Source organism: Gymnoscopelus microlampas (genome assembly GCF_963454915.1).
Source record: "Gymnoscopelus microlampas genome assembly, chromosome: 7".
Lineage (NCBI taxonomy): Eukaryota > Metazoa > Chordata > Actinopteri > Myctophiformes > Myctophidae > Gymnoscopelus > Gymnoscopelus microlampas.
In genome coordinates, this window is record NC_139944.1 from 27,729,361 (window position 1) to 27,755,481 (window position 26,121).

At 41.1% G+C, this 26,121-nt stretch overlaps 2 protein-coding genes across 4 annotated transcripts; one reads left to right on the plus strand and one right to left on the minus strand.

Annotated features, from left to right (window-relative positions):
• Positions 1-246: 246 nt before the first annotated feature.
• Positions 247-5,305, minus strand: elf3 (E74-like factor 3 (ets domain transcription factor, epithelial-specific)). Of its 3 annotated transcripts, none has more exons than XM_084062482.1 (9): positions 5,143-5,305; positions 4,758-4,927; positions 3,606-3,839; positions 3,242-3,379; positions 3,020-3,127; positions 2,819-2,908; positions 2,437-2,556; positions 1,673-1,868; positions 247-1,423 (listed from the first exon to the last, which is right to left on the minus strand). In XM_084062482.1, the coding sequence occupies exons 2-9, from the start codon at positions 4,918-4,920 to the stop codon at positions 1,312-1,314; spliced, it is 1,161 nt and encodes a 386-aa protein (XP_083918608.1). In that variant the 5' UTR covers positions 4,921-4,927; positions 5,143-5,305; the 3' UTR covers positions 247-1,311. The 3 variants fall into 3 exon arrangements, with proteins under 3 accessions (XP_083918608.1, XP_083918609.1, XP_083918607.1); XM_084062483.1 differs by having other exon boundaries at positions 2,437-2,553; positions 3,020-3,130; XM_084062481.1 differs by having other exon boundaries at positions 3,020-3,130.
• Positions 5,306-11,819: 6,514 nt separating this feature from the next.
• Positions 11,820-23,240, plus strand: apobec2a (apolipoprotein B mRNA editing enzyme, catalytic polypeptide-like 2a). The gene is made up of 4 exons (XM_084063168.1): positions 11,820-12,215; positions 18,891-19,112; positions 21,006-21,314; positions 21,712-23,240. The coding sequence occupies exons 1-3, from the start codon at positions 11,956-11,958 to the stop codon at positions 21,307-21,309; spliced, it is 786 nt and encodes a 261-aa protein (XP_083919294.1). The 5' UTR covers positions 11,820-11,955; the 3' UTR covers positions 21,310-21,314; positions 21,712-23,240.
• The last annotated feature ends 2,881 nt before the right edge of the window (positions 23,241-26,121 follow it).

Consider the following 26,121-nt stretch of genomic DNA (forward strand, 5'->3'; position numbering starts at 1 on the left):
CTCCCGCAGGTGTAATACAATGACATTAATAATTGAGATGTCTGTCTCAAACACAATGTGAATACTAGTCTACTTTAATGCAGCACAATATTTGTCCTTTTAGCCATTACAAAGGATTGTTTTGCTTTGATGTTACCACATTTTCACAATGATGGATTAGTCTGTGGAACATACTGTAATGTGAAAAACGGTATCCTATAAGCCGAGAATGCAGCACATACATACAATTATTTACGGGTGGCTTAGTCTCTGTCAAAATGTGTTTATTTAAAAAAAAGACTTTACAACAATATGTCATACATAAATAGGGATAGGCTATCCCAAAAGATACACTGTGAGATTTACTTCTCAGACATGATATTAGGTGATCCATGGATGATGGGAGACCCACTTGATAGCAAGTGAACAATCATACAGAACAGGTGCACATGATTTCTTACTGATTCATAAACATAAAAAAAGATACAGTATTATGTAAGATCTGTGACATAAGCCCTTCTGAATTTAAATGAAACCTTGTGTAAATACATTCCATATTTGAAAAAATACTATAAAATAATGTAGTGTACTTTAATACAATGTTATAAAACTCTTCACATATACTGTACATTGCCTTCATCCCTTCAATCTTTCTTTCCCTTCTGCTGCTACAAAGATAACAATCCCTCAATCCCAGATGACGTGTAGAACAAACATCCTTCACAATCACATTAAAACAACAATAATTAAGTGTTACTTTTGGGGGCCATGTGGACAGTTTCACCTGTCTATAAATAGCAAATAATAATAATATGACAATAAAATAATACATTCGTCAATAACAACATAAAATGTACGCAGTGCTGTAATACAATCATTAATGCCCCACATACCAAAGTGTCTGCCAAAGTGAAAGATGGACAGGAATTCGTCAAAATCTAAAATGTCCTTTCATTGGTATCATCTCTCGAGATTGTTGTATCACAAAAATCTAATAATTTGATACAACGTTTTACTTTGTTAGTCGGCTAGTTGGCTGTGATAACACCTGTCTGAAGCAATATCCCAGTGACTCAGTTACCACGCACACTGTGGTTCATACTGAGAAGTTTGTACTGAGAATCAATGTTAAAATACAAAAATACAAAAATAAAACACTGGACAATATTAATATTGGTTCATAAAACCTACTGGAGCCAATAACTCTGGCTTACATTTTCTGCAACACCTCCCCTTTAAGTGAGAAGTAAGTGTCTTTAACATGAGGGGTAGGTACAGTGCATGCTGTCATCCTACTGACAGGTTTGTCACCCCTGTTCCGTGCTTGACAGCTCACATGGCCATGCCAATCTCTTCTGTCTTCCAACCACTGGAGTTCTTCCCAAACTTGTAGACCAGTCGCCTGCCATCCACCCGCTCCAGAATCTCTCTCTTGTAGTAGTACCTTTGGAGAAAGGTAGTCTGGGTTACTCAGAGTTTCAATGTATAACATATGGCACATATGACTGGTTAATATAATAATTAGTCAAAATCTATTGAAATACTTTGTTGTTGTTTTTTGGTCAATTTCATGAAATAATTAATGAATTAACTGGTGTCAATAAAAAAAAGGACTCTTGGCTACCTTGTTTCATATCCTTTTTACATACTGTAGGCTAAAGCAGCTGTTAGCTAGCATTACATGTGTACTCACCTCATGGCACGGCTGAGTTTCTCATATGTCATGCTGCTGTTTTTCTTTTTTTGGCCCCACATCTGAGCCACGGCCTCGGACTTGAGGAACTTGAAGACCCCCTCACGCCTGTCCTCCCACTTCATGAGCCCCTGGTTCTTCTCTGGGTTCATCAGGATGTCCCTGATGAACTCCCACAGGTGGGTTCCACGGGGTACTGCAGAGAGCACAGTGACAGCATTAGCTAAATGTTGTTTTCTATTTTTTTATTTTTTGCAAATGGGTGTGTGCGCGCGCGTGTGTGTGTGTGTGTAATAAAATTGAATTGAATTGAATTGAATTGAATTGTGTGTGTGTGTGTGTGTGTGTGTGTGTGTGTGTGTGTGTGTGTGTGTGTGTGTGTGTGTGTGTGTGTGTGTGTGTGTGTGTGTGTGTGTGTGTGTGTGTGTGTGTGTGTGTGTGTGTGTGTGTGTGTGTGTGTGTGTGTGTGAGAAAGAGAGAGAGAGTCTGCATGTGGCATGTGAGTGATGTGTGACTTTGATAAAAAGAAAAACATGCAAAATGGATGCAAAGTGTACAACCACTAAAACAGCACATGCACAGTTAGATCTTCAGTATAAATGTACCTGTGAGTGTAAAGTAAGTAAGTAAATGAGTGTAAAAGTGGACCCAAATGGACCCCAAAGATTTAGATCCATTGTTACGAGTGTAAAAATGGACTATGGCCTGTGGCTATGGCCTAGTATATCCCAATACTCTACTTAAAGTCTAAACTGTGGGCGTACCATGTTTGCTTTTCTTTGGATGGCTGAAGTAGTTGATGCCATGGTGTCTCTCGAGTTTAGGAGGTCGTCCCCTTGGTCTCTTTGATCTCAGGTCTCCTTTCTCCGTCTTGATGTGCTCTTCTGTCAACAGAGCAGTTTGCGTTTTATAAAATTGGAGACATAACAAGCAGTCTTTGACGATGTGAATGAGTTTGACTAAGTGTCAGCTAAGGAATGAGTCAATAGATGCCTATAGACAAAAGCTCTCAGCAAACTTATAAATCTTAATCACCTGCTACTCAAATGTTAAAATAACATTTCTACTTTAGAAACACAACATACACAGAAACTACAAACATTCAACTTCTTTTCATGTTGTTTTGGTGATTGTATGTATACTCACTTGCAATCTGAGGGTAGGAGAACTCAGGGTCTGAGTCGCTGCTGCTCCTGGACTCTGGAGAACTTGGGTTGTGGAAGCTAAATACACCACCTAGACAGGCATACATGTTTCAAAACACATTAGTTTGTTTAAAGTAGACAAGACAATAGAGAGGGTCAGTAGATAGATTGTGGCACACAAAATAAATCAAGCAACACTCACCAGTGGAGGACGAGCTGTATTCACTGTCAGAGGGATAGTCCATATCCAGTGTAGTCATGGCCAGCTGTGATATTTCTGGCTCGTATTCAAACTCCTTCTTGATGTTGTCTACTGTTGACAGGTAAAGTATCAACGTTAACTATTTATGTTGCAATGTTAACTGTGTATCGCCATGGGCTCAGTGAAATAATGATGCTGCTGCTGGTATATATGGGTACCTACCTTCATGAACTTTAACGGTGCTGAGACGAGGGAAGTTCACACTGAGGGAACTGAGAGGAAAGTCCAGATTTTCCAAGAAGTGGTCCAGGAGTTGGCATGCCTCATCATTTAAATCTGCCCCTGATAGACTCTGAAGCCCTGTAGAAGAAACAAAAAGGGGAAAGACATGAGGTTTAGTTCATCACCATCTTCTGTTTAGAGTTAAGTTGTATTAACAAGAACAAGAAATGTTATACCAAGCCTTTTTTTAAAACAGACCTGCATTTGCATAAGATGTCTAAAGTAGGCCTATATCAAGGTGCTTCAGTCAATAATATCAATGCAATGCAAAACCAGAAGTGCTCGATTAGCATATTTTATGTACCATGTTTTATCTTGAGTTCCTGGAGACTCTGGTGAAGGTGTGCGCCGAGCTGCGGTCCAAAGATGGTGAGCATCTGGTCATGGCTCATTTGGCAGAGAGTGGGCCCGTCCATGGCACAGAAGGCCAGGCTCAGGGTGGTTGCATCAAACTCAGTGCTTTCAATGTGGTCACTGATCCAGTCCAGAACATTCCTCTCTGACCAGCACTGGGGGTTGATCTGCTTGTACCACTGGCCTGTTGGAAGAGAATTAGTGTGTGAGTGAAAGTGGACTGTTTGCCTTTTCTGGTTACCAAGAAGCAAACCACCGTTTCAAGCCATGCCTGGCAAAGTGAAGTGAAGTATAAGTTATGATGACTCATCTTCTAATTTAGCAAATTTTTCACTGGTAGTAAATGTTATCACTTTAGGCAATGTTTGTGTTTTGTCTGGGTCAAAATGCTTGCCTTTGAAGTATATCTTACTAGATCTCTACCTGTTAAACCACTTGAGAAGTGGACTGGCTTGTCACTCATTTCGGGTACTTGTCACTAAAACCAGGCAAACAAAGCCTGGGCTCTTTCAACAATGAGGAGGCTGGCTATTTGGCGGGCGGGTATGTCGAGTTAAACATTGGCCCTGTGGTGAATGATTGAGCCAACAGTGTCTGAATGAGGTCATAGCAAGGTTCAGCACAGCTAATGGCCTTTCTGTCTGAGGTTTAGAAATAAAACGCCATGTTTACTGTTAGATTAGCAAGCCAACTTTCTGCAGTGACGGCACCGAAACTGCTATTACATTTGCACATTGTTATCACATGCTTGATAGACTAGACACTTGAATAAACCATCATAATTCAAAAAGCAGAAACATGGCCCAGACATGACATGATTCTTAGGTTACACTTATTCTTTACTATTATTATTATTAATTAAGTAATTCATTGTGTTTATTAATTCATTTATTTTATCTATTTATTCTCACTTATTGAACAGATTAAGCCCTGTAGAAAAAATACTGACTGTATATTGCATATACAGTATATATATACAAATATGTCGCATTTTTTTTTCTTGAGGCTTTATAAAGAAAATTAAAAAGGTGCCAGCAGCATGCAAATGCAACAGTGAAAATACAATGCAGTGCTGTTAGACTCTTCAGTATTTCGTTCTTACCCATAATGTTGCCGCTGTAGCTCAGGCTGGGCATGTGCAGCGTGTCAATGCTGGGCAGCAAGGTGGAAGCAGCGAGATGCTGCTGGGAGGAATCCAGGCTGCCATTCTGGTACATGGTCAGGTTGGCGTGGGTCAGGATGCTGCTCAGGCTCAGAGATGACATGGATTCACTGTTCAAACGAAGAGAGAAGAGTAATTGGTCAGTACAAGAATAAGAATAAGTAAAAGTATAAGCATGCGGGCAAATGCAATTTATTCTATTGAGAAGCAGGTTTGAATAGGTAATAATTCATTTTAAGTCAAGTAAATTACTAAAACGTTTGTTATTTTCCCATAACATCTCAGTGTCAGTGTCACTTCATGCAATTTCATGGATATACAGTACCTGATGAGTCGATGAGCAGCAGGCTGTGGCAAAGAATAGAGGTCCAAGATATTCCAATGTGTGATTCCGCTATTCTGTGATTCCACCGTTTCTTCTAAGTAAATCCTTCAGTCCTCTCTCCCTTTTATCTGTCTGTCAGAGGCAGAGATGCACCTGTTGCTACTTTTACCTACCTGGATGTCTTATAGTCAAAGGTGGAGCGGCAGGGGGGAGGGCTTAGGTGAGAGGGGTTTTCCACCAGAGCTGTGGACACGCCTTCCCTTTTCCTGAGAATCTATGAAGAACAAAACAAACCTTCCCTCCATTATGCGCTGCAACATTTTTAACCCCTTCTCTCTCTCTCTCTCTCTCACACACACACACACACACACACACACACACACACACACACACACACACACACACACACACACACACACACACACACACACACACACACACACACACACACACACACACACACACACACACACACACACACACACACACACAAATAGCCTAATCCCTCTTCTCTTTTGTCTCTTAAGTCTTTTGCTCCGTATGTCTCTCCATTTCTCTATCTCTCTTTTTTGCCCCCCTCTCTCTCTTATACTGGTCAATACAAAAAGGCAAGCAGTAGGTAAAGGGTTTATGGGTGGGTGGTGGAGAAGGGTTGGGGAGGTTCACAGAGTGGGGGAGATGGACAGTGTTACACAGTTTCTATAAATAGCAACAGCCTGTAGCCTATATGTGATAACACATATCTGTCTAGTCAGTTTAAAAAAAAAGTATTATCATGATGTCATTAATCAACATTGACCTACATCGTGTCATTGTTATAATGGCTAATGGCTATCAAGGTCTTTGGAAATTTCATTGCACCAATGGTTCCACCTCAACAGTACACAACAGTACATTATACTGTAACAATGCAGAACATTTACTTATAGGTCAGATTTCCACATAATAATGCAATGTTTTTAAAAGTGGCACACATTTACATTAAGATGTTTCAATTGCCAGTTTAGAAAAATCTGCCTATAATTGCGGAAAGTACAAAATATATAGTCTAAGACAGAATTGGAACTATCCAAACTAAACTAAACAAATTCAATTAAAGGATTTATTTATGCACACAGAGTCTCACGCACGCACGCACTCACACACACACACACACACACACACACACGCGCACACACACACACACGCACACGCACACGCACACGCACACGCACACGCACACGCACACGCACACGCACACACACACACACACCATTTGCATTTACAAACATTCAGGTCTTTGTGTTTATCTCTTTGGAATGGAATCTCTGCTGCCAATATTTACCATTGACCCTGACACCATGAGCTGCACCCAGGCCTTTCTCACTAACTTTATCTCTCATTCCACTCTGGGAGAGCGAGGGTGGAATGGTCAAACTGCCATGCTCAATTATTTACATAGCCAACACCCAAATCTATTAGTGCAAAGCACGGATTTGATAATTGATACCATGGCTTGGATACATTTGAAGTCTCAGCACAGCAAATGATCAAATGAGTTACAATATGTTCATCTAAAACCATCAGACTTATTTTTCTCTTTTTCTTCTGTTAATAGCATACATGACAGCTAGGCGTTAGTTTGGATTTGCCTGGAGTGAAGTCGGTTCAGTTTAATTGAGTGGTAATGAAATTCAACTGGTAAACAAATTCAACCTCCTTGATGGAGGTGAGTGTGAGGTTGATAAAAACAGCCCAACATTTGGAAAGAGTTCAAATTACACATCAATTGTTTTAGACCAAAATAGTCTTAACGTGAGTAAGCTGGAGAGGTTGGCTCAGGACCGGGATGCTTGGAGAATCCTTGTTGATGGCCTAAGCCTCAGGAGGGGTAATAGGCGTAAGTAATAAGTCATTAAGTGTATGTTTATGTAGATGGTTGATTAACAGTCCATGAGTTGTCTTTAAGCTACTGTACACGCTTTACCAGCCTGACCACAAGATGATTGTCAGCTGGAATACACTCAAGGAAAAACTTGCGGACAAACTTGTTAGCTCGCTTCCTTTAAACTGATCTCTGCTGGCATGCATGCAGTCCTACATTTACTAGCTTTAATTAAAACTAATTCTGTAATTACTGTTTACGTCTGGTGGTGAATGCATATGCTACATTTCAATTCAGGTCATTTGAAATTCTGTTCAGGGGCCATAGAACAGCAGAATTACAAATGGAGAGGGTACATAATATGTAAATGTAATAAAAGCACTGCAGACAACACCAACAGTACAAAATAAATCAGTATTAACCACTTTCAACTTAGCATCCCTATTTTTGGCATGCCATTATAGGCAATGAAATACAGAAAATTGCAGATCTACAAGCTCAGCTTGTAAGGTTAAACTAACACAAGGACACTGAGGGTTTTACTGTGTGCAGTGCACCATCTACAATTGTGAATAACTGATGTTATTCAGTTTCTATTCAGTGCTATTCGGTTTCAGTCTGGACATGTGTTCTGAAGTTGGCACTTAGCAGGGGTCATGTTAAGTCCATTACAGTATTACATTATGATACCAGACTTTACTCACATCCTAACCAACAGCATTGTGATTCACTGTCACTGCCAGCAGACAGACGCAGCGGCCAACTGATGCATGTGTATTAGAAACTCATGTCTGTTTCTAATCCTCACCTTCTGCTGTATGTGTGTGGTTGAGTAGTGTCTCTGTGTAATGTTTGTCTCTTTTGGCCATTCTCATTCATAATGTGACCCATATCGTTAGCCTCATAGCATAATTGCCTAACTCACTTTTTGGTGAAATTGACATTTTTGCCAATAGCTCTACTCTCCTAACACGGCTGCATCATTTTGCCTTCTTGCCTATGCCCTAAGCCGATCAGAATGCTTGTTACGTTCCAAAATGAATTTCTGCCTAAGTTCTGAAAATTATTTTGAATGTAACAAGAATTCTGATAGGCTGACATTGTCAATAAGGCAGGATGAATCAGCAGTGTTAGGAGAGTATAGGCAGATATAAATAAAGGCAGATAAACATGACCTTTTAGGTAAAATTCGTTTTTTACTTTCTGCCTAAGTCATCTAGGTGACTTAGGCAGAAAGTGATTTTTTGTTTTGTCTCTTAAAAAAAAAAAAAATCTTAAAAATATGAGTTAGGCAATTATGATATGATGCTAACGATATCTAATACACCTATAGCTTCCTGGCAATGGTATATAATTGCATTTAGAATTTGACCTTAGGGTTTGTGCACATCTCCCACCTTTGACTGCTGTATTTTATTGCACACTGAAAGGCGTGAGTAGACGTGTGACGTGAACCATACGTACGTTTAACTGCCATGGTCTTCCGAGGCGAGTTTCACAATGTTAGAGATCACAACATTTCACAATGTTTCCGTAGCTCCTCCCCATTTTCCCCTTAATTGCTACAGAGTTTAGAGAAAGTGCAGGTGGAATGTGGCCGGACAGGCTTTTCTGTCACAGCTCCATCTTTCAAAGCCCACAGACTTGTTGGCGTGTGGACTGAAGAAACGGAAAATGTCATCACTCCTTTTCTTGTGCTTTCTTCCCGTTCGCCACTCCTCCACACCTGGGCTGCTGCTCAGCTAGGGGTTTTCCACATCATTTTGAAATGGAATTATAGAGAAAGAAACGGCAGAGCACGTTTGTATGGGTGTGGATACAGTTGTGTGTATGTATATACATATATATATATATTATATATATATGTTATATTACGTATAGGTCCAATTTCTGCACAATAATGCAACCCAAATTTTAAAGGGGCACCACATTTATAATCTATGACAGAATTGGAACTATCAATACCAATACAAATGAAAAGCAATTATAGATAGATAGTCGCTGGCATCCCCGGAGCATTTTCCACAGATAGAAATCCCATTCTTTTCTCCATAGACGTTTCAGTAAATCCTTATGTGAAGAGCCTTTAAGCCTGGAATCAAGCCAACCAGGCTTCTGGTGAGTCTGACCATATACAGTAGCATTTGATTCTGTTCATAAAAATAATTGGAAAATGTAAAACCTCGCCGGGTGTTACGTTCACCGGATGCTACAGCATTGTGGGTCGTGCAGTACTTCTCTGTGACATTGTAAACTAAACATGTTTTTCTTAAAGCTAGATTGATGGCATACAGATGTGTGGCTTCTACGGGAGTATATAGCATCGTTTTACAACCAGGAGCCTAAGTCTACATTGGACTGTTACACATTGGACATTATAGCTGATAATGAAATCCTTTATGGAGGAAATCCGCTGCAAAGGTCTACTACATGTAGAGGATAGAGATGTGGGCAGGGTCAGCAGGTTACTGAGAGGAGTGGGGGAGGACAATACTGAAGGAAAGAGGGAGGGAGGGAGGGAGGGAGGGGTGGTGAAAACAAAAAACAGAGATCAAAACACAGAAACTGGCTGGAGGGGCACAGAGAAGGGGGGTTACACCCAAATGCTCTCGTAGTAGTATAATGATGTCATGCATGTTGATGAGAATACCAGCTGCCACTGATTCAAATAAAATGACATATTTTATATGTTATGGCTGTGTCAGTGAACAAGAACATACACAGTCATTGTTTGGGGTTCTTCAGCAGTTCTGTTCAACAGCTCTTTGGTGGGGTTCAGGTGCTATGAACTGTAGGACCACTGTCATACAAAGAACCTGTCAGCCCCTGGATGGTTCTTTAGAGGTTCTCTAATGGTTCTTCAGCTTAGTTTAGGCACCTCTAGTTCTATATAGCATCATTGACAAAGCTGCTATGTACAACCTTTAAGATAGGTACAGTACTATATTGCACCATAAGAGTTTCTCCTGATTATGAGCCAACAAACCACTATTAGTGCTATTTTAGCATAATTGTCTCTCTCTCGCGCAAGCACGCGCACGCGCACACACACACTCACACACGCACGCACACGCACACACACACACACACACACACACACACACACACACACACACACACACACACACACACACACACACACACACACACACACACACACACACACACACACACACAGCCTATTGTGTGTCAGTCAACTGTATGCAAACCATTGTCATTAGCCTACTTTGTGTTTGACATGCTACAGGAGACAGATGCCATTGAAATAGCACTGCTGCCGACTAGTGGAGAAGGAAAGAATCACAAGAACCTAAAATGATCCCCTTTGCCTGTCACTTGTACTAACCTTTCATATACTAGATCCACCAGACATCCAGAGATACTGGTAGAGCGAGCTGAATGTCCAACTGTAGACTTTCAGTCAGGCAATTTCACAGCACCACTGCTATCCCTACAGTACATGCCATTTGCCATTTTCAGCCGCTGCATATAGTATATCTTATGTGACATACTGCACCCCGAAGAGAGGTCAGGAGAGAGAGAAAAATAGAGGGAGGGAGAGACAGAAAGAGTGGCACAGGTGGCTTAGTGGGGCAATGGAAAACCCCATTGCATTGGATTACAGTCAGAGAAGCCCCCTTGTGCTCGTGAGTGTTGTGTGCTATGTAGTCCTTTGGCACAGAACCCTGATATTTTACCCAACGGCTGGGCTTGGTTTGTGTATTATGTGTCCATCCATGCTGATTCATGTTAGGAAGAGGGTTCGGTTGGTTGGTGTGTGAATAATGCAATCTAGAATAGGTCTTTGGTTCTATTTCTGTAGCCTTAAAGTCCAAGGCCTGAAAGGCAGGAAGACATCCACTCTGTCACCTCACTGTCAACCCAGTGACCCTAACTGACAAGCCTGACCTCAACTCCATCCAACCCTGAACTCTGAAACCATGTTTCCTTCCCTGCATTTGCATTTCCCTGTTTCTCTTGAGAGCCAGGACCCAAGCATGCAGGCTCACAGCTCATAAGGCATCAGCCACTTTATATTCACAGCATGCTCCAGAACTTGACATTTGTTTTTCCTCATAATGTACTGTGCATTACTTTCTCAGTAATTAAGTAAAATCAGTGTTTTCAATATGTGAAGGCAAATATGATCTCAATGTCGGTCAAACGATTCTTGACTCTTGATTCATCCCATGCTGGTGAAGCAACAAAATAACAGCCCATTACACTGTCAACACTCCCGTCTATGTAATGTGATTATGACCAATTGTTCCAATAGCTGTGCTCTGACAGTATTCATTAGAGCTTTAATTATATCCAGAACCCCTGCTGCTACCCATTAGAGAACAGCTACGAAGAACTGTGGCTCACAACCAGTTCTGCATTGGGACCCTAATTTTGCAACAAACAACTCATTACTCAATGTGTCAAACAACACCAGTATTCTTCTGTTAAATGTTGTTTTTCCATGACCCTGTCAAAAATGTTGTGTGACCGATTTTTGGGACGCACACAGAAACACGTTCCAAATACGAAGGCATACAGACATATATTAATGAAAGCACGCACACGCACGCACGCACGCACGCACGCACACACACACACACACACACACACACACACACACACACACACACACACACACACACACACACACACACACACACACACACACACACACACACACACACACACACACACACACACACACTCTCAGAGAGAGAGATAGGGTCCCTGCCCCCTGCCCGGGGGTTCTTTTAATAGACCTGGCTGGTCTATGAGCTGCAGCTGCCTCTGTGTATCTGTTTCACCTCTCATTCTGTCTGGCTTTTACCCTATCCTTGTTGTCCCTGTCCCTCACTCTACCTCTCCTTCTCTGCTCTCACTCTCTTCTTCCTTTCTCTTCTCTATTTACCTCTACCTTCTCCTCTCACTGAAATTCCCTATTTGCCATGGCTGACAGAAACCGCCAGACGACAAGGAGAAAAGAGAGGAAAGAGGTCCCAGAAGTAGCCAAGAATGTAAAGAAAGAGTTAAAAGGGGAAGTGAGTGGTGCAGTTGAAATGGGGGATGCAGCCGGGCCTGAAGACAGGCCGGCAGCTGAGGGGGCGAGCACCAACGGAAACGCAGCTAACGGGGCCGTGGCTAATGGGGAGAATGGAGCGCCACCGGCGGAGATGATAGAACTTCCCCCATGGGAGATCGTCTACGGGTAAGTGACGAGAGGACCCACTGGTTCACTGTCATGCAGCATTGGGCCCAATTTCCTCAGAGAAGCTCAACGGTAACAACATGAACCCGAGCATCCCTGTTCTGGGGCGAAAATAGAAAATCTTCAAGCTCAAAAAGCGTCATGTGATGCGTTGCAAGCTTGTATATCAGCTATTTCCTGCAAAGATATTTGCAGACCAAGTGTAGAGCCCTGGGGGACCCCAGTCAACTAAGTGTATAGGGTTTAATTGGTTAATATTCTTTATCCCTCTACAGTTTGTGATCAAACAAACTATTTTCCCCTCACTTTTCCAGTTCAGAAAATGTATTTATAATTATATTTAGGTTAGATTGTGTTCTATAATGTACTGCAATTTTATTTTTGCTTGCACTTTAAACTCTCCTTTCAATTAGTTGGTACTAATTACCATAGCATAACAATGTCATAGCAATGACTTAAGCAAAAAGTACTTGTTCCAAATTGTGCAGAAAACTTATAAAACCAAGATGAGTACCATAATACTCCTATTTTAACTTTCATACACTGGTTGCCAGTGTGTTTTAGAATTGATTTTAAGATTTTACTCTAAAGCCATTTCATGGGCTGCCTCCTATTTACATTTTAGAGTTATTAACCCTGCTGGTTGTTCCTGAGTCAAGGCTGAAATCACAGAGTGACCATGCCTTTTCTGACAGGGGCCCCTCGGCTCTGGAATGACCTTTACTTTGGCAATCAGTGAAATAGGAATGTTGATGAGGCTCTACTGTACAGTCTTATGGACTGTATAGTGGTTTGTTGCTGATTTCAGATTCTGCTCTGCTTCGCCTCACGTTGCTTAGAAGGGGTCAAGGGTATTTTACCCATTAACTCGGCATTCAGAACAACAACAACAACAACAACACCATAACCTGTAACAGTGTAACTGATGCTAACCGAACTAGGCTATGTACGTCAGTCTCAAATAGGCTATGTAAGCTATTTCAGTCTCAAATAGTGCCGACTCATCTTCTCTTTTTTCTTCGCTTACTGGCGGCCTGCAACATATAAGTCACCACCAGTGTTCTGGAGGGTGTACTACAGGTCCTAGATATAAACGCACTGGAAGACTTCTGCTATACTATAATAGTATAGAGGAAGACAGAGAATCATGTTTATATGTATGATGCAATACAAATGCTTTACCATTTGTGGGGCTGGGTAGTTCATTCTGTATCATGAGAACCTCATTGATACAACCAAGCACTGAAAATGTTTGGTGCAAGCTCATACTTTCCTTTTCATTGACACAGTTATATCAGTGTTTCCCAAACAATGGGTTGGGACCAATTTTTGGCTTGTAGAGCTGCTATTTTTAATGTTGTTTTTAAATAGGGCTTATTTGCAAGTTTGAGTTCCGGGGAGACACCAAATTTCCCTTTTGGGTCTCAACCTAAAAGGTTTGGTAAACACTGAGTTAGATCACTGGATGAATCGGTTGCTACAGTATCTCTTCTCTCACAGTCATGTGGTGCCACGTTCAGTTACATTCAGCTGCACAATGAGAACTGGTTTGTCAACAGAATAAATTGCTTTCTGCATGTCAGAAAAGCAACCCAAACATAACAACACAAAACTAGAAAAAGTGCTCCTCGGAGCACAAGTCTCCGCCAGGTCAGGTAGGTTATTATGGCCTCCTGGTGGCGCTATAATAGGCCAATGTGAAAAGGATGTCATTTCTTCCTAGGCCTTGCACGGCAATCGGACACTGCATGCATGATTTGAGGCATTTTGTTCTAAAAATGTGTTTTGCTAAATTTGACCTGCTGGTGGCGCTATAACAGGCCAATGTTAAAAGGATGGCATTTGTTACTCAACATAGTGTGAATGTGCGTTCAAAGTTTCACCGTAATCGGACGCTGCATTCATGATTTGCGGCATTTTGTTCAAAACGGGCCACTCATGCAAACATTACATGTCAATTTTAGCCAATCAGGATGGCATATGAACAATCAAACAGATCCGTCTTGATCACATGACTATAGAGATCATGTGTACCGATTTGCGTGAAATTTGGATCAAATATGAAGGCTTAATATCAAAAAATGTGTTTTACATAAGTCTGCCTCCTGGTGGCGCTATAAAATGCAAATGTGAAAAATGCAGGGCAAAGGTTTGTCCTTGGTCTCTAGAGAGTGTGCATACAAAGTTTTACACTGATCGGTGCAGTTATAGGTAAAAACACGAATCGGCCTGTTACTGCGCCACCATGAGGCTGATTTGAACATTTTCAAATGGCATTTCTTCCTCTGCCTAATGGGAATGTGTGTGCAAAATTTCACGGAAATTGCATGCTGTGTTCATGATTTGAGGCATTTTGTTCGAAACAGAGTACTCCTGCAAACTTTGAAAGACAATTTTTGCCAATCAGGATGGAATATGAAAAATCTGAAATGAGCAGTTTCTTTTAATGACTATAGAGATACTGTGTACCGATTTGGGGGATTTTTGGCCAAAATTTGTAGGAGTACTGTTCAAAAATGTGTTTTGCACAAATCGGCCACCTGGTGGCGCTATAAAAGGCCCATGTGAAAAATTTGGAGCAGAGGTTCGGCTTTGGCATCCAGGGACTGTGTGTGCACAGTTTTGCTGCGATCAAGCCAACGGTGCCAGAGATTAGCTGTACACAGACAAGACAGAATGACACACACACACACGGACGGACGGACGGACAGGGGGTAAAACATACTCTCTCATAATGAACTCTGCTTCCATACCTTTGGACATTTGGGTATTTTTATCCAACATTGTTTTGATCTGAAACAACCGAGGGTCAGTTAATGTCTATAGCCCGCATGGATGGGCAAGATAACTGGCTACTACACTAGCACAGTTTTGAAACTTGAGCTATAGGGTTCGGATGAGACGATGATGTGAGAATGAAATGTTCTGAGAGGAGAGAAGTGAAAATCCCCCATGATTTCATTTTCATCTGCTAGACTAATTGGTATCTCTCTCTCTCTAGTGTACTGTCCTGTATGTGTGTGTCATTAGATATGTTTATGCTGCAAATATGGTTACAAAATTAGATTAGGTTGTGATGCACTAAAGCGTGTCAGCAACCTGTAGTGTCCAAAAGAAAGAAACCACTGCTATAAATGAGCAATTGGCCATTTGTATTGGATCAGGAGAGGCTAAAGTTAGAACACATTTTATCAATGGACCTGATGTCGAGGCTCCATGGGACATGGTGGTCAATATTTGAGGGAATTCATTCTGCACACATTTATTCTAAAATAAATGTGGGTATGTTTCCAACTAGTAGCAACATTGCAGGCCATGAAATTCTTGCACACACCAAGCTTTCATCAACAGTGTTCCATGAAAAATGTACTATCTGCATCTATCTACATACACATTGTATACCACTAGAGGTCCGGGCGCCCCGCTAGCTGCGCACGGGGCTCTAGACACCTTTTAATATGTAATTGATATATATATATATATATATATATATATATGTAGAAGATATATAAACACGGCCCTAATCTCTAGTAATATACATAATAATACATATAGAGAGGCACAGTAATATATTGCGACGCCTTGTGGGCTTGTAGATCTGCTATTTTCAAATGGCTGAAAAGTATATAGGGCTGAAGTGGTTAATAATGTATATGTGTTGAAATAATAATCAAAATCTACAAAGTAGATATTGTAGCCCTATTATACATTAGTATAATGTTGTACACGTTCATTGCAACAGCGTCTCTCTCTCTCTCTCTCTCTCTGTGTGGAGTGAGCAGTTTGTATTGAGAGAGAGAGTGCACAATGTTGCCATGTCCATTAATTGTAAGCGACTTGTAAGCGACTTTGAGCGAGGAGGAATGGAGGAGAATTCACAGAGCGAATTGCTTATTTGTCGCGCGCAACCTGGCAACGTTGTTTCTCCGTGAATACTGTGGCGTCGTTGATAATGTTGTCTTTGGGATGTACATGGCACGTGAATGACGGACATATTACCGTGAGTGTGGTGTGATAGAGACATGACTAAAGTGAAAGCAACGGCGCGGGTTGAAGCGAAGTGGTCGCATGTGTTGTTGTTGTTGTGGGGAGATTTCAATGGCGGCTGCGTCAGTGGTCGGTGCTCACGTTCAAGGGAACAAAATGGTGAACCCGAAATGTTGTCCGGCTCACGGTGTTTCGGTGTCGCTCGGCGGTGGTCGGCGGTGACGCTAGGAAACAACATGGTCGACCGTAATGTTGTGAGTTTGTGCTGGCCGCAATTAATTATGCTCCGAGGAGGCAAATGTGTGGTGAGCAATGAAAAGTAGCCTACGCCACCCGTAAATTAATTGTGCGTGTTGTGGCTTGTGTTGTTAGTGACATGTGATATGTTGTTGTTGTGTTTACTGCGAAACAATGACATGGGGAAATTATGGCTTTTCATTTTTCCAATGTATTATAGGATATGCTTTATAAACAGTGAACAGTGTGTGTGTGTGTGTGTGTGTGTGTGTGTGTGTGTGTGTGTGTGTGTGTGTGTGTGTGTGTGTGTGTGTGGGTGTTTTCCCAAGCACCGGTCTAGTAATAATAATAATATTATGATTATTATCAATATTATCATCATCATCATCAATGTATCCTCTAATTCTAATAATCCTGACTTTCACTTTCACTTTTTCTCAAGCTGCACTCCAAACCCTCCACCTTGCCCAAAAGCATGAAGCATGACGATTTGATAATCTCCTGACATCTCCTAACTGGCTTTACCTGTTGGCTTTACCAAGCTGATACTAGATAGCCCTGTCTGCTTGTCTGAGTAAACACACACAGCCAAGTGTGAATGCCAGAGTAAATGTGTGCGTGCTTGCTTGCGTTCGTGTGCTTGTGCGTGCATCTACAGTATGTGGATGTGGGCATGAGAGTCATAGTTATGAGTTCAGAAGTTTGAGGATAGAAACGGTCCCTGAGCCTGCCTAATTAGGAGCCAACACTCTGGTTCTGTTTTCCAGATGGTAACAGAGTAAACAGTCCATCCTTCACGCAGGCCATCCTTCCTCTGGGCATTCACCCTGCTCCTCTTTATAGAGGTTGTGTTCATGAGTGGAGCATCTCTGAATGGTACACCTGTAGAAGTAGATTTAAAGTGTTCTCTGTGCCTTGTAGCTAATATTTTTGGTAATGTATTGGTAATGTATTTTATGAGAGAGGGATGGGTAAAGAGACACATGGTCCTTGGCTGCAGCCAAGGTGGAGGACAGGATGCAATTCATCCAGCTGACTGTTGACTATGACAACCATTCATATCAGTGGTCCAATGACACCATGTTAGCAATTTAGTGAGGGATAATGGTCTTCAGCTGCTGTCACCACCTGCAAGTGTCCAGGAATTGTTGCCCATAGGTAAAGAGGTGACAGGCTTTGCCACTGGCTGAGTCAGTCCAGAATTCTTCTTTGGAGAGCTCTCTGGCATCAGCCAGTGTGGATGCCAGTGAACCATGGGCTGCCAGCTTAGCCATCCCCAGAGAGCAGCTAGATTCCACTAGATGTAAGGGGATGATGAATCGACTTGTCGGTAGCAGTCTCATTCAAACTGACATTTGTCTGCTGAGTGCTTGCTGTTTCTCTACTGCAGATTGAGACTCCTGCAGCCTCACCAAATGTTGTATCAACCTCATGTGGAGACTATCATTCCATCTAGGATTGCAGGCAGTACCACCATGGAAATATACATATTTTCCCTCAAGAACATGGAAGAATAAAAAAATACTTTTGACAAAAGAGTCCTTCATTCTTTCCAGACATAACAATGGATAAAGGGGTACAAGATGTAATCTTGTCATTGTCTGTGTTGGCATTTTGGCTGTTGGTTGACAACACAATAGCAACAGGTGTGCTTCATTGTCCTGGCAAGCTGGCACCTATGTATTCCACTCGACCCACCCCTCCCACAGGGCCAAACACAATTATTATATTATATATTATATATATTATTATATGATTCAACTGAAGTACAGTAAATTGGGTTAGAACCTGGTCAACTTACAGTATATATAGTATACAGTACGTATAAGTGGTTGAAACTGAATAATGGAAGGGGGATGGTGGATGTGAAATAGGCTATAGGAGAAAATGTTGGGTCTGACCTGGTTACATTCAATATGCGTCACAGAGTCAGGGGTCTAAGAATATAACTCTGGAATTCTTCTTTGGGCCACCACATCCTAAAATTAGCTCTGCCCTGCTCTGCTGTGTGCTGATCTGTAAGCATTTAACCTCACTGTACCAGATCCTACCAAACACAACCCGACCTCAACTTACTTTGCTTTGGAGATCACGGTTTGAATGACCCAAGTGTCATGCCATATCGATAAACAATGTTTTCTGTCTCACTCCACTGTAGTGTGAAACAATGCAAAAATGCCATGAACATATTACAAGACAAGGCAAAGGCATAGAAACATAGTGTGGATTTCATGATCAGCTAATTGAAAGTTGTTATGTGTAACATGAATGGCTCCAACTTATTTTTAATTTAGAGAAATATCAGAAACCATGCATCAACTCAAACAGATCATCCATCTACAAGTCTGTAGCAAGGAGTGTTCTGCAGAGGAAGACGGTGATGAAAGAGACATATTCTCAATACAGTTATGCCTAATCCCCTTTGTTGTTGTTTTTTGTGTTGTTTTACAGGGACCGCATCGATCCGTTCTTCTTCAAGTTTCAGTTCAAGAATGTGGAGTACTCGTCAGGTCGTAACAAGACCTTCTTGTGTTACATGGTGAACACAGGCGATGCGATGGACATGAAGAAAGGCTATATGGAAGATGAACATACAGGCGTTCATGCCGAGGAGGCCTTCTTTGTGGAAACTCTGGCTGGATACGACTCTACACTCAAATACACGGTCGTCTGGTACATAGACTGTCTTATTGTATGTGTCCTACTGAACCTGCCAAATTCAAGCAAGAAACTGTTAAATTATTTAACTGGCACACCTTGGCCGATAACAATCCCAGTGCAGTATTTTCTCTGAGTTCCATGCAGGTGCTAAAGAAATTGCCTCTCAGTGCAGAGATTCCCAAGTATTGTGAGTCGTAACTGTCGCTGTGGGTGTGTCTTTCCTGACAATTTGCAAGTTTTACTAACTAGCCGCTACGCGGCCCTCACACCTATGTCGCACAGCTAATCCGACCAATATGCCCATATATGGAGATATCTGTATCTGCAGTCCTTGTCCCTTTATGCCCATAATGGAGATCACTGATGTCATCAGTATATGCCCATATGTGGTCAATGGGCATGCCCCCATTTGTGCCCATATATGGAGCTGACTGATTTGTTTGCGCCTGATGCCATGACAAGACATTAAGGTTAGACAACACACTCCATATTTGGGCGTGGTAGCTGCATTGGGAACTCCTTATATGGTTATGGCTTACGGGAGTGTCCTCCCGTAAGCCAATTTTAATATAAGATGAGAGCCATATCTAACGAGCAAAAACGAGCAATGTATCTTTCCTTTCATTTGATCCATGCAGACTGGATAGGGCTCACAGATCAAAAATAAAACAGAGAAATAAAATGCAATAAAATAAATGTATCTTTTGGCAGCAGCTGTATAAACCTCAAAAAAGAAAAAGAGAAAAGATAATGACAAAAAATAAATTCATTCATTTTCTCCATAGAGAAATGTATTATCAGCTATAATGTAACAATTTAATGTACACCACGAGTGTTCTGATGATGCTATATGCTCCTGTAGATGACATGTCTGAGTGCAATATAATCTAGTTATAAGAAAAACATGTTTAATTTACGATCCTAGCAGCGACGTCTCTGATTGATGGAGCCTGTGTTAACATGGAAAAGTTACCACCCCCTGTGAATGTCAAGTGAGTTACTAATAGCCCATAGCCTGGAAAGACGATCATAACGCAAATCATAGTTGAAAATAACTTCCAGTCAACTACAATATTTTATAACCAAATTAGCAATATAAAGAATAAAGTTAAAAAATAAGCAAGCTAAACCATCGTTTTGGCTGGAAGCATTGAAGGTATGCGCTATGCACAGTTTCCTATTGAGCAAAAAATCATGCCGGCAACTATTGTGGTTTAATTATATGCAGATTAATCTGCATACAGAAACACCAAGGATGCAAGATTGCTAGTTAAAGGGATATTTCACTTTCAACAAAAATGTGGTTCATTTTATCGTCTACTCAGGCTTTTGGGAGCCCCCCGGACAGTTTTTAAGTTGCTTCATTCAGTATTTAGATATTTGATATTAATTTTATCAGACACGCCCCTTCCTATACAAACCCATTGTAACTTCAAATTACATTTTAACCATGTTAGATTAATCAGAAACACCCGTCCTTGGTTCTGGTGACTGATATTGTCCTTCTAATACGTGAGGAGAACGTGTTTTTTCAATTACTTAAATAAATAAAATGTAATACAATAAAATAAATAAATAAAATAAATGAAAACATTTATCGAAAAAACACGGCCCCCTCACGTATTAGGAGGGCAGGATGAGTCACCAGAACCATGGACGGGTCTTTTCGATGAATCTAACATTTTAAAAATTGAGTTTGAAGTTATAATGGGCTTGTATAGAAAGGGGGCGTGTCTGAGAAAATGAATATCAAATATCTAAATACTGAATCAAGCAACTTAAAAACTGTCTGGGGGCTCACAAAAGCCTGAGTAGATGATACAATGACCCAAAGTGAAATATCCCTTTAACCTTTATTTACAGAAGCCGCTTGATTTCAGTCCAAAACATGGTTCTTCTTTCTAGGTATGTATCCTCCAGCCCCTGCGCAGCCTGTGCATCCAAGATCGCTGAAGTCTTGAACGCTAGGAAGAACGTGAAGCTGACCATCTTTGCTGCACGGCTCTTTGAATGGGAGGAGCCAGAGATACAAGCCGGGCTCAGGGCCCTGCACGCCGCAGGGTGTAAGTTGCGGATGATGAAGCCCCTGGACTACTCCTACACCTGGGAATCGTTTGTGGAAAACGATGACCAGCCCCTGAACCTGTGGGAAGACTGCCAGGAAAACTATGATTGGTACCAAGAGAAGCTGGCTGACATTCTTCAGTGACCATGGTGAGTGAGAGTGATGGCTCGACAATGTTAATTAAGAATAATTAAGTCATTCTATTTCCACTGTGTGTGTGTGTGTGTGTGTGTGTGTGTGTGTGTGTGTGTGTGTGTGTGTGTGTGTGTGTGTGTGTGTGTGTGTGTGTGTGTGTGTGTGTCTGTCCACAGGACATCCCTCATACAGTTGGCGTACATGTCACAGAACATTCATGTTACTTATCATCAGTCAATTTTCAATTTAGCTCCTAGATACATCAACAGAAACAAACTGCAAACTATGTTCATATGTTCTCAAAGCAAGAGAATCTCTGATGCCTAATGTGATTCAGTTTGTGCATTGTTTATGAAGTGTTAACTTGTTGCCCTTGTTAACACCCCACACTCACCCCTTCTCTCCACACAGGAATCCAGTTGATCGTTGATCGCGACTTTGTTCAAGCCCCCATCGTCCTGCACACAAAACATAGTGATGATATGTAGATAAATCAAGTATATTAGATTATGTGTAGTTATAGAAATATGTGAGTGTGTGCGTACATATGTGCGAGCCTACATTGGTGGGTGTATACTGCACAAGTGTTTTGTATTGTAGGCCACAGTATGTGTGTGTATGAGTGCATGAGAGTCAAGCCTGCTACGATCAGCCAGTAGAAGATCATCCCCACACTGTCTTGTGGTTGCGATGGCTTGACCTCGTCTGTGGACTCTCCTTCAAATCAAGACACAGGAAAGGCTCTGGAGCCGATTGCACCAGGAGTGCGTACATTCAAATGTAGACTAGTAATATTAACAGCAGCCAAGTCAGCAGCAGCAGCCAAACAGCCCCCATTTGATAAGATTTTGTGCCAGGGAGCCCCAGAAGAGAAGATTTGTGTTAAACATTTTGTAAATAATTCCACATTTTTTAAAAGATTAAAAAGTAAGAAGTAAAAAATTGCAGATCTTCGAGCTCACAACGCATCGCGATGCGACTTTTTAAAAAAACATAAAATTTCATTTTATGTGCACCATCAGGCTCCCCTGAGGAAGAGGAAGAGCCATAAATGCTTTTGGTGACCGAATGGCCTTTGTTCTATAGCGCCACCCTTAAGCCAGAATTTCCACTTGCACATAAGATATTAGAAAATGTAATGGGCAGATTGCCCAGGAACTTGCCAAGCACATTCATGCTCCCTGGAAACTATGTGTTGATATGTGTTGGACCTTCAGTAATCTGATTCTGGCACAATATTTTCCTTTCCTTTTATTATTTTTATTATAAAAGGTTTTAGCCCCACTACAGTGCAAGGAAGGCTCTAATGTCTGATTTATACTTGGTTGTGTGCCATGACTCACACCAAAAGTAGCAGATCCAAAAGCAATGTGTTGCGCTGCGACGTGTTGTGAGCTTGTATATCTGCTATTTTTGGAGTGAGACCACCAGCACACAAATATAGATCAGGCATAAGGATGGCACTATCATAAATTCAAGCTACTTTGGTCTGGCTGCCTGAAGCTAGCGGAGCTGTTAGTCTCTTAGTTTTGCTAATTAGCAATTTATTGTAGAGTGCCACCATCACCGTGTTTTCTACTGTGTAATTAAACTACCTTAATAACAAACACAATCACCAATTGTCAGCTGTGAATTGTAAAACTGCACTCTCTCACATGAATATATGGTTATTTTCATAAACTGCACTAATGTGATTCATATTGAAAGGAACTTTGTTTTGCCTTTTGCTTTTATTTTAATTGATTGACTATAAAACCCTTTTTTACTACATTAAATGATTTGTTTTTGTGCACTGATATATCATAATATATTTACAAGATTATGACATATAGTATTAGGGTTGCACTATCAAAAATAAGACATTTTAAAGTTACATCCAATAATTGATTGTTTCTAATATATACACCTTTAAATAAAGATTACTAATGATAACCAGCTGATTTCATGTCTTTTGTCGGGTGTATGTTCATGCTTGATACACACAGTCTGCTCTCCCTTTACAACTAACATCTTAACTAAGTTTTCACACTCGCAAGAAAAGTACCATACTGCCTTCATTATGAAGTTTCCCTAAAACAGATTTCCTGTGAGTTTTCTTTTGGTATTATAGTTCATATTTTGCTTTTGCAGTATTAGCCCCAATAGAGGACGGTCAGTTGCTTCGAATTAGAATAATTGGATAGCATTGAATTCTATCAATAAATTCAATTGAGCAAGATGGCAAAGTAGCTATAGTAGTAGAACATAATAATGATAATGATAATAAGATTAATAATAAAAAACGTAATTTACTGTAAATGTAGTTACATGTATTAAGCTACAAGTTGCTCAATTCAATCATTCCAGTAATTGTATGTCATTCCATACAGTAATCATTCACATGCTGTAACTAAAGGAAATCTGCTACTGCTCTGTTGGTTTATTCAGTTTCAGAAAACAAAGTACTGTATCTTCAAGAAACATATTCCAAACATCCTACTGTATATACGATCACACAGCTAACAGAGGATTACAATTGACTAACATTTCTGTGATGCTGAAAGCATTTGGCTGAGCAAAGTGTAATGTACATACCATTATACATAGATAATGAACGGTCAAAAGTCTGAAAAAAAAGACCCGACTCACCAACAAGGTCAGGATAATGTATTCATCATGCAATTCCAACGTGGTAATTCATGATTTGCTACTTTCTCAGAGGTTACGTGCAGTGTTAAACAGGTTTAATCTCATCTACAGTATGCTTGTGCGTGACATCTTTATCCATGTGGTGGGCACACTGTGCAGCTCCCTCTGGTGTTGTGCCTGTGTGTATCTTTTACGTTATTGAAGTAGTTTGACAGGTACATGGGTGTCTCTGTAGTCTTGAGTATCTTGTAGACGAGGCCCATTGTAAGTTGTTGTACTCTGTCCTCTACCCTGAGGCATCCCACCCTAGCATAATGAGCAGGGGTTAGGTGAGTTCTAGGTGTGAGGCCAAGTAGTAGCCTTGTTTTTAATGCCTTTGTGGTGCTACAGTACCATGAGGTAAATTCATAGTAAAAATGAGATTGCTCCAGCTAGTGTCCTCAGTGGATTCCTAATGACCAACGTGGAGATCCTGCTCAAAAATCTTGTTCGCAGGTGGAGTGGGAACATTTACATAGTAGCACAAGCTCCAACAATCAGAGACGTTGCTGCTACACTGGATAGTGGCTGGTTAGTGAAGTATTTCTCCTTGACATCGGAAATTAAACAAGTTTTTCTTAAAACTGTATTGATTGTGGCTTCCAGTGTTGCCGGATTGTGCAAGAGAAATAAGCAACCAGGTCTATGAAAACAATGACCAAAAGACTAAGCTATATGAGCACTTTAAACCTATATACTGTACAGTTGCTATTTGAAAATAGCCAATCTACAAGTTCACAAAGCGACACATTGTGAGCTTGTAGATCTGCTATTTTCCAAAAAGAATGGGAAATATTTTTTGAAACATTTTAACAACACAAATCTTGTATGAGGGAGGGTCCCTGGCACAACATATTTTGCAGATGGGGGTCTGTGGACAAATATATATTCATTTGGGGTTTCCTAGACATGAAACATTTGAGAACCACTGGTTTAAACGACATTAGGAAGCCTAAATAAGCAACTACACTTTAGAAACAAGCCCCGAAAAACCGCAACCCGCAACTACCGAAATTTACATGCGACTTTACAGAAAAACAAGCCCAAAGTCGCTTATAATAAGCAGACATGGCAACGCTGGTGGGTTCTACTGGAGCATAGCGTCTTTTTACAAAAGTATAGCTGACAATGAACTCCTGTGTGGAGGAAAGGGATGGAATTTTTACTTCTGGAAACTCGCCGGGAAGCTCTATTGTTGCTTCTCTAGCACTTGTGTCAGGTAGGGATCAAAGAAGTCTCTCATTAACATCTCTACTGCCACCTTGTGCTGGCTCTCCACCCTGGCTGTCTTGGAACCAACTCCACCAGCAGCAGGAATTACATCTGGAACAAGACCCAGGTTGAAGATAACGGGTGGAGGGAACAAGGAGGAGCGGGTCTGGGCAGGGTGGAGGCCTTCCATGGGTGGAGGTGGAGGGAACAAGGAGGAGCGGGTCTGGACGGTGTGGAGGCCTTCCATGGGTGGAGGTGGAGGTGGAGGGAACAAGGAGGAGCGGGTCTGGACGGTGTGGAGGCCTTCCATGGGTGGAGGTGGAGGGAACAAGGCGGAGCGGACTTGGGCGGTGTGGAGGCCCTCCATTGCACCAGACAACCAGATGAGCCTCTTAAGACTCTGGATGGTGCGACTACGGTCATGCATCAGCTGGTGTTCGCTTACTGTTCTGCGACTGAGAGAGAACAATAATTATTATAAATATATTTTTAAAAAACAAAATATATTTTTTTCAGGAAAATGAAGAAAACCTTATATATTTTTAAACAAAGCAATACTGCCTCATCAAAGTTGGTATTGTGACTTTATATATTGTCAGATGTGTCATTATATTATCACCACTTTACCCAAACCCAGCTCAAGTGGAGTTAGGAGGCTGACAATGGATCAACAAGCTCACAATGCATCACAACGCGTGAATTAATGCCCTGATGCTTCATGACACTGCTTATATAGGCATACAAGAATAAGCAGGACTTTAAATATTACAATAACTTCTGCAAAGAGGGGTTCACAGAGTTGCAGGTTTAGTAGAACTAGCAAGAGAAATGCTATATGAACTAATTTCTTGTCACATTGCTCTCCTCAGAAAACACAAAAAAAAATTAGAAATAGAATTAATTGTTTTCTTAACATTAGCATAACAGTGCTAAGTTTGATAA